At 38.5% G+C, this 9,045-nt stretch overlaps 1 protein-coding gene across 1 annotated transcript in view; it reads right to left on the reverse strand.

The window, feature by feature from the left end:
* ntsr1 (neurotensin receptor 1 (high affinity)) overlaps positions 1 to 9,045 on the reverse strand; it is a 49,269-nt gene that overhangs the window by 24,602 nt on the left and 15,622 nt on the right. The window contains exon 2 of the mRNA XM_017433470.3: positions 3,062 to 3,263. Coding sequence (XP_017288959.1) covers positions 3,062 to 3,263 — 202 coding nt within the window. The remainder of the gene's footprint in view (positions 1 to 3,061; positions 3,264 to 9,045) is intronic.

The following is a 9,045-nucleotide window of genomic DNA, read 5'->3' on the forward strand; positions in this document are numbered from 1 at the left end:
AGTGTAATCATGGAACATAAACGCATCGACAAACACTTTGTGTCTGCAAAACATGTGAGGAGAGCTGCAGACCAGGGACAATCCAGAAATGCTCATGAATGTCAGTTTAGAAGCTATCAAAGTTCTCAAATATAGCACCTTTGGAGAATGTCAATGTTTGTTGGGAATTATCTTACAAAACTAGGAAGTATTTTTGGTTTATATATTAAAAGTTATGGTTGTTTATTGATTTTAGTAAAAAAAATCGCAACTTTTAGGAAAATGCCCTGCGAAATCAGGCATTTTAGCCGCAACAATCACAAAAAATGCCCGTGAAATCCTGGAGGGAGTGGTTGCTGACAAACACATACAGTTTTACACCAAGTGATAGTTTTACATTCATTTGCAGCCCTAATCAAACACCATGATTTAATTACTTTTACAGCCACTGTTTGCAAAATTCGCTGATGGTAATTTTCTTCTCTGTGACCTGATCAGTCTCTCGTTGTCACATTGTTGTGAAAGAATTTGGGACCACTCTTCTTTACATCGTTAGGGTTTGTAAGGGTTTGCAAGCGTTCATTTATGTAGAACTTTCTAACGGTTTTTAATCAGGTTAAGGTCTATATGTTGGTTCATTGCAACGTGCTTCTGTACTTCGGATCATTGTTCGTTTCTACAACCCAGTTTCGGCAAAGCTTCTGCTGCCCCAGTCGTCCCTGGTAATTTACTACTTGTGAACAATATCCTGTGATATACTTCAGCCCCTCCACTTGAGACAACACCTCAATCCAGTCCTGGAATGGGCCAAGCTTGAGGATTATAGTCTGAGACCGCTTCACACTCAACCGTAACCAGAACGAATCAAAAAGGTAAAAATATAGAACCTTGAACAGATCTTCTGCAGGTTTGGTGTTGGTGTTGACGACTGGGTGCTACACCTGCACAATAATGTTAAAAAAATAAGGCTAAAATTCTACTTTAATTGTCTAAAATTATATTTTAAGAAGTATACGCATATAGTCCTATGGAAAAGTATTTGCGACCTTACATATTTCTTCTATTTTAGCATCTCAGATCAAACAAATGTTATTATCACACAAAGACAACATGAGTAAACACAAAACAAAGTTGTTTTTTTTAATTATAATTTCATTTATTAAGGGAAAAAATATTCAAACCCTTTGTGAAAAAGTACAAGCCAAAAATAATGAATCCGTTTGTGATAACAGGAATGAAGCTTTTACGTGGCTGTGGAGGAATTTTGCTCACAAACTGACGGACAGACGTTTTCCTTCAAGACTTTCCCCAGACCATCACACTTTCGCCACCATGTTTGACTGTTGGTAAGGTGTTCTCTTTCTGAAACGCAGTGTCAGTTTTAGATGTAACAGAATGCACATTTTCCTAAAAGCCTTGACGATCATCAAGATGCTTTTTGGCAAACATAAGAAAGGCCTTTGTCTTCTTTTTAGTCAGCAGTGGCTTTTGTCTTGGAACTCTCCCAAAGAGGACATTGTTTTGTCTTTTGTCTCTTTCTTATTGATGAATTATGACCTTAACTGAGTGAAGTGAGGCCTTCTTTTGGGACCTCCTGGATGAGTCAGCGACGTCGTCTTGGAACAAGTCAGGTAGGTTCACCATGTTCCATGTTTCCCCCATTTGTGGATAACGGCTCTATTTAAGTTAATTTCTGATTCTTTAGGTCTGGCAGTAATCAGGCCTGGGTGTGGCTAGCTTTTTTCCCCTTAATAAATGACATCATTACATAAAAACTGCATTTCTTATTTGTTCGGGTCTTCTTTGTATGATAACATTTGTTTGATCTGAAACGTTTCACTGTGAAACAAAAGAAATCTGTAAGTGGCAGCTTGCAAAACTAGACTCAATTTAAAACAAGAAACCGAAATTTGAGAACAACAAAAACTTCTGAAGTGCTTTCATTTACTCTGGGACTTCAATGCTTCGTCTTTATGATGGAAATGTCACAAATTCCTTCATGACTAGCAATGAAAACGCATTGGCAGAAGGTGCGCTTGGCCTTGTACACTCTCTCGCTCACGTATGCCAACCAGAGAAAATCAATTTCTCATTCCCCCGTTGTATTTTGCAATCTCTTTTGTAATCATTCTTTGTTGTCAGGTGTATCATAGCAACAAGACCAAGAAAAGCATCTAACCACTGGGGGGAATACAAGAAGATTAAGGCAAAAAGACTGACGAAGTGCAGGAGGGTTTAAATTAAATTATTTTACAAGTGCACACAGTCTTCTGACTGTACGCAGAACTGGACAATTGGTCCTCAAATACAGATGACCCAGATAGCAGAAAAGAATTGAGTCCTACCTTGAGTAATCACTCCCTGCTTTCTGTTGCAAGGGTTCATTTGCTGCATTTGATTGCTATTTAAGATAGAAAGAGTCCAGCTGTGGCTCAGGAGGAAGAGTGGTTATCTTGTGCCAGACCTTAAACCCCAGACTGCCTAAAATCTGTATATTGTGTATTAATGGGTAAACGTGACTTGTAGTGTAAAAGTGCCTTGAGTAATCAGTAAAATTAGAACAGTCTGGATGTCATTTATCCAGTCTGGACTCAAATATACAGCATGTAGACCAGTGGTGTCCAGTCCTGTTCCTTGAGGGCCTCTATCATTTATGTTTTTGTTGTTTTCCAGCTCCAACACACCTAATTCAATGGCTGACTTACTCCTTCAAGTTCTGCAGAAGCCCATTAATCCCTCATTCATTCAAATCAGGTGTGTTGAAGTAGGCGTGTTTAAAAAAATCATGGCCTCAAAGGACACCACTGATGTAGACCCTACCCATATATCAGTCCAAAGATCCTTCGATCTGTTTCTGATTGTCTGTCAAACAAAAGAGACTTCATATCTACATGTTATAAAGTCTGATTAACGGTGGGGTTGCAGCAGGAAGGTGATCAGGCAAGCCAAAACTCAAAAGTTATAACAAAGAAGTGACACAAGTAAAGCAAGGAACATCCCAGAAACCCGTGATCAAAACAATCCAAACTACAGTTGGTTTAGGTGTTTGCGTTTCTGTTGAGTTTTGTCGTTTTTCACTTACGGAGAACCAGAACTCCGTGGCGAAGCGACTGGGCACGGTTGGACTCGACTGTGATGTTCAGCACGGTGGGGTTTCCTCTGGTGAGGCAAACGCGGTTGTCTTGCTCCGCCTCTCGAAACATCCGCAGCAGCTGGTTGGCTATGATTCCATTCAGCACGGAAATGGCCACCATGGGTACCACGAAGGACAGAAATGCGTTTACCTGTTAGAGGAAGGACAAAGACAAACGTTGGTAAGATTAGACAAGATGATTTTACCAGAAAATCATTTAAACTTTGGACAGCCTGCAGTGGCATCCACTGCTAACGGGCACGGGTGTATCGTAAAAGAGACCGGTGAACCTGAAACTGCAGGGATATGAGAATACAAGGAATGCATAATGTCTCTGTGTTTTATTTGAAAATAAATGCTTTTCCATCATGCAATCTTGGGAGAAGAAATGGAGACCCTCTTACCGTCTCAAGCACCAATTTTTAAGATAATTGACTGGTCAAAAGCTGGTTCCATTACAAATGCTGATCTCATATATCTCAAACTTAACCTGCACAGGAAAAAAAAAAAAGTTAGGGGTCTTTTGGATCGGTTGCCATGACGATAGACCCCAGCAGCAAGTGAAACACCTTTCATTAAAGCTGACATTACCTCTGTAAGCCCCTAATCCTGCTCTGCAGCACAAGCACCTCGTGAGGCCGGCTCACTTCTGTGCTGAACTGTCATCGATGCAAACTGTTGTTATTTTTAGGAATCCAAAAGATTTTTTCACGTATAACTTTTTATTTGAAAAATACCATACTTGTTAGCTTTCAGATTTTGTATCTTCAGTTTGTGACAAAAAGTGTAAAACAAATAGAGGTTTTTACTCAGCTGTCACCTTACGGTTAAAATGTCAACAAAAAAATGCAACTCAGGTGGTTCTGATCCGTGTTAATATCAAAATAATAACAGTTCAGATGTCTGGATGCATTGTCAGTTTTACAGAAACATCAGCAGATCTGTTGTTGTCCTGTTTGTTGCTCACTGACAGCTCTCTGTGTGACCAGAAACTGACATCCGATTGCATACAATGTAATGTTTTTGGGTACCCAACTTCCTGCAGACCGCCTGCAGTCACATCACACAAAACGGATAAATGGCAAGGTGTGAACTGGGTCTTTCTGGGTCTATGTTGTCCCTGTGACACAATAATGACCTGTCCAGGTGTAACCCGCCTCCCGTCCATTCACTGCAGAGATAATCTCCAGCTCCTGTGTGACTCTACGAAGGATTAAAGGAAATAAAAGGACTAAACATATTGTTGCAAGACATCATTCGCTTATCTTCGTACATTCTGAATGCTGCCATAGTAAAAGAATATATATTCATATGCAAATACCACAGATTACTAAAACCGTCATTGTGACAGTTTTTATAAAATCCTTTAAAGTAGAGGTATTAAAAACTAATAAATGATTTTAAAAAAGGATGAAGGAAAGCAGCGAGAGGAGGGATTCACAGACATGGCTTGGAGAGGGTAAAAAATATCAGTGCAACAAAACAAACTGTCCTTCTGAAAACATTTTTACAGCTAATGAAATGCACTCCTTGTTTTGGTAATTAAATTTAGCAGACATATAAGTGTTTGGACAGTGTTCATCTCCTGCTTTGTTTTTCCTGGCAGAGAAATAATAAAAACATTCCGACTTCCTCGTCTTCGTCTGCTGTAAAGCATCCTAAAACAGGCCGTTGAAATTGCATTTCACGACTGTCAACTTCAATAAAGTCCAGAACGAAGAGTTTTGATCAAATGATTTCCTTCGCGCTGTGCTCTCCCTGCTCCTGATGGGAAATAACAGGAGCGGAGATTAGTGAAACGAAGGAATGAAAGAGGAGTTACTGACAGATGTAAGCGATGACAGCTGACTTCCTGTTAATAAAGTAAATGCTGATACAGACAGAATTGTTTTCCTGTTTATATTTATTCTGCAGTGAAACTACGTCTGCATACGTTGTGCTATTTTAACCATGTTTATATCAAAAACATTCATTCCGCTTTTAGTATTTCCAACTTTTATGCTTTAATTATTTAACTTTGTGTACAAAAAAATGGAAATTGAAGTACAATGATCTCTTCAAATCTCAGACCCTCCAGGATTTCGCGATGTTGCGATCGCAACTTTTTGCAACTTTGCCCAAAACACTGCAACTTTCCTGCAACTTCAACCCAATATTTATTGTTTCTAAAGTGATTCGCCACCGTTTCTGTGGTCTAGTCTCTTCTTTGTGGGTTTGTGTAGCGTGGAATACAAAATAACCCCAAATAACTCAGGAAGAAGACACGTGACGTCACTTCCTGTTAACATCAGAATGCCGGGAGCGTGCAGGAGCAGCGACCGAAGCCAAAATGTGCGCTAATGCTTCACATTTGCCCACAAAGATTTCAGCAAACCAGTTTCCTCCCCAGCTGCAGCTGTTTTGCACGTCCTGCAGTGTAATCATGGAACAGAAACGCATTGACAAACACTTTGTGTCTGCAAAACATGTGAGGAGAGCTGCAGACCAGGGACAATCCAGAAATGCTCATGAATGTCAGTTTAGAAGCTATCAAAGTTCTCAAATAAAGCACCTTTTGAGAATGTCAATGTTTGTTGGGAATTATCTTACAAAACTAGAAATGATTTTTGGTTTAGATATTAAAAGTTATGGTTGTTTATTGATTTTAGTAAAAAAAAATCGCAACTTTTAGGAAAATGCCCCACGAAGTCAGGCATTTTAGCTGCAACAATCACAAAAAATGCCTGCAAAATCCTGGAGAGATTGACTGTTCTCTGAAATCTACTTCAGCATATTTGGTCTATTGTTGCAAACTTATTGCGCATTAACTATATATTGTCCAGTTTTAGCTTTTAGCCTGTAGTTTTTAGCTAAATCTGTCCTGTTTGCTTCAACAATTCAGTCACGGACTTATTTCAGCAGTCAAACAATCAACATTTACGCTGCATCTTCTGTTTGCTTACATTTCAGCGTAATCAACGCACCTGCGAACCAACAGAGTTCCATCAAACGCACGACTCGCAGGCTCAGGTGGAGGGCTGTTTTTCAAAGGGATAATTATGGATGAAAAGTCCTAATGGCCTTAATGAACAGGCTGGCTGACTTTTGCGGTTTCCCCCTGCCAGCTACACGCCGCTGACTGATTAAAGTTGAAAAGGAGAGCAGAAGAAAATCTGCAAGGTGAACCTTTTCAGTTCTCGGTGAGAGCAAAAGTCCAGCTGAGCGGGAAGAAAATCATGAAAAGCAGCCAAGAAAACTGGTGGATGCGGATAATTAGGATTGAAGTGGCAGGAAATTGAGATATTAGGTCAAATTAACTGGAGGGGGAAAAGGTGACATGCAGAGAAAATAACATGTCTTAGGTGGCTTTTTTTTATGCATGCAGAGAAGAAATCAAAGTGTAAGGTCAAAAAGACCATAAAATTAATCCATCGCAGCCCAGTGGATACTTTGATTTCCTTTTTATTGACTGCTGCCAGAAAACTGCGAGCAGTAAATACCCGCTGTTCTGTGCTAAGAGCCATTTTTCTAATTTATCTTCCTGTCACCAGAGATTTACGACTGTTTGTGACTCTTCCGCCGGTGGGATGTGACTGAAAGTGAGTGGTAAATTATTTCTCTGTTGGCTTCCAGCACTGATGAGAACGGGAATGTATTCAAAGGGAAAAGAGAACCAATTTCTTTATTTAAAAAGTTTTTTTTTATATAAAAAAGGAGGGCCAGCCTGCTGTGCTCCTCTGTCATTATGGTAATTGCTGCAAACAAATGGAATCACACAAAGACAGATATTTAGAGCGAGCTTTAATGGTTGTATATATTCAGCAGTTACTGAAATTGTGACAAAATGTGATTTATTGATTCAACTCTTGAGATATGACTCTCTTTTTGCATATCACCCTTCCTTGATTGCCAAAGTTTTAAAACAAAGACCTCACAGCATGTTTTAGACATGACTTTTACATCTAATTTTAGCTTAATAGGTGTCAAAATGATTGAAATATAGACATTTTGCTGAAGTTTATTGTTCTGGTGGCCATTTTTAATCAGTTGTAGATGTACATCCAATGATTACTTTCTAATTGTTTCATTAAAATCCATACAGAGCCTCTTGTGATATTTATCTAACACACACAAACAAACAAACAAACACATTTTCACACACACGTTTACACGATTTTCAGCTTTTTGCGACACAGCCATCATCAGTTGGGTAAAACTAAAATCACGTCCCCTGTTAGAGAACAATCCAACACAAAATGCATTTTTTTGTTTGTGCATTTTGCAACACAAAAAGAGTGTTAAATGACAAAAAAAATCTGAACCAGAAGTCTGCAGGCTGCAGCACACATGCAAAACTGTGCAAAAGTCTTGACCCAGCCCTCATTTTTTATATATATATATTTTGGCTTTTAATGAACCGGACTTCCATATAAACCCTTGAAGTGCTTTTGAACAACATTTCCTCAGGCTTTCTGAAGTCACCCTCCAAAAGCTGTAAAATGTGTAATAAATGGAATCAAAGGATTATTGAGTTTTCCCTGAAAACTGAAGACTTGCGATGGATCTATTTCTACCCATTAGCACCACCTTCAGCACTTCAATGTTGTTTTTGCCTGTTGAAGTGACACAAACCTACATGATTGACTTTGTTTGCAGGGCAGCATTTCTTTTTAAGGTGATTTTTTTTTTATATTAATACATTCATAAGGTTCTTCGTGGAGTACAGAAAGAGGTATTCAACAGGAAATACAAAAGGTTAGAAAAAGAAAACAGGAAAATGTCAGCAATGAAGTGAGATTGATCTGTTTCATTCATAAGGGTTCAGAGAGAATTCTGCAGAAAGAGGAAAGTTTTAAATTTCATTTATATGAGAAGAAACTATACTTATATTTTCTGGATCATAGTCTATATTAAATTTTTGCAGTTAAACATAAATAACATATAACAAAACTACAACCTAATATAAATTACTTTTGGATTTACATTTCGAGTCAAAATCAAACTTATCAAAGATATTCAATCATGTAATGAATATAGATTCATTTGTACATTAACTTGTGTACATTAAATAACATTTTTGTTCAAATATTTGTTTAAAATGTTTTTTTAAGGCTTTTTATGTTTTTAGTGGTATTTTAATGCCTTCTTAAGAAAGAAAAAAGAAAAGAAATCAGTTTTTACATAGGCCTTAGTCTTTGCAAGAAAAAGAAAAATGTATATTTTTGTTTTGTTTTAAAAAGGGTTTTCAATATAAAAAAAAAAAAAAGGCATGTACAAGAACTCAGTTCAACAATAATGTGTGTTCCCAGCCAATATAGGGGGATGTGATCGCCTTAAATTAAAAGGTGTGGGTTTAAAATCCAGACTGGTTATAACTGAAAACGTGATCTGACTGCTGAGAAACCGTGAAAGTGGAGGAAATAACTAACTCACATGATGAGCTGCCGATGTCGTCCTGCATGCATACTCACCTGAACAACCAATTATTGTTCCTTTTTCCAAACCCCGTCCCATCCGGGATCACATCGGGGCTGGATTGTATCCCAGCTGTCCTCGAGGTGAAGGAAAACACCAAGGATGGATCACCAGTCCATCACAGTGTAGTGTCAATTAAAGCAGGCAAATCCCAACTAACACACATTTAGATTATGGATAAGGGCTGCAGTGTGTGTGTGTGTGTGTGTGTGTGTGTCACCGCACATTCAACACCTGGATGACCCTGAATTTACCATAAAAAAGCATACAGAGAGACGCATAAATTGTTGAAAGTAGTTTCAGACCCTCCAGGATTTCACGATGTTGCGATCGCAACTATTAACGCAAAATCGCAACTTTTTGTAACTTTGCCCAAAACACCGCAACTTTCCTGCAACTTCAACCCAATATTTATTGTTTCTAAAGTGATTCGCCACCGTTTCTGTGGTCTAGTCTCTTCTTTGTGGGTTTGTGTAGCG

This window comes from Kryptolebias marmoratus, linkage group LG8 (genome assembly GCF_001649575.2).
Source record: "Kryptolebias marmoratus isolate JLee-2015 linkage group LG8, ASM164957v2, whole genome shotgun sequence".
NCBI classification, from domain to species: domain Eukaryota; kingdom Metazoa; phylum Chordata; class Actinopteri; order Cyprinodontiformes; family Rivulidae; genus Kryptolebias; species Kryptolebias marmoratus.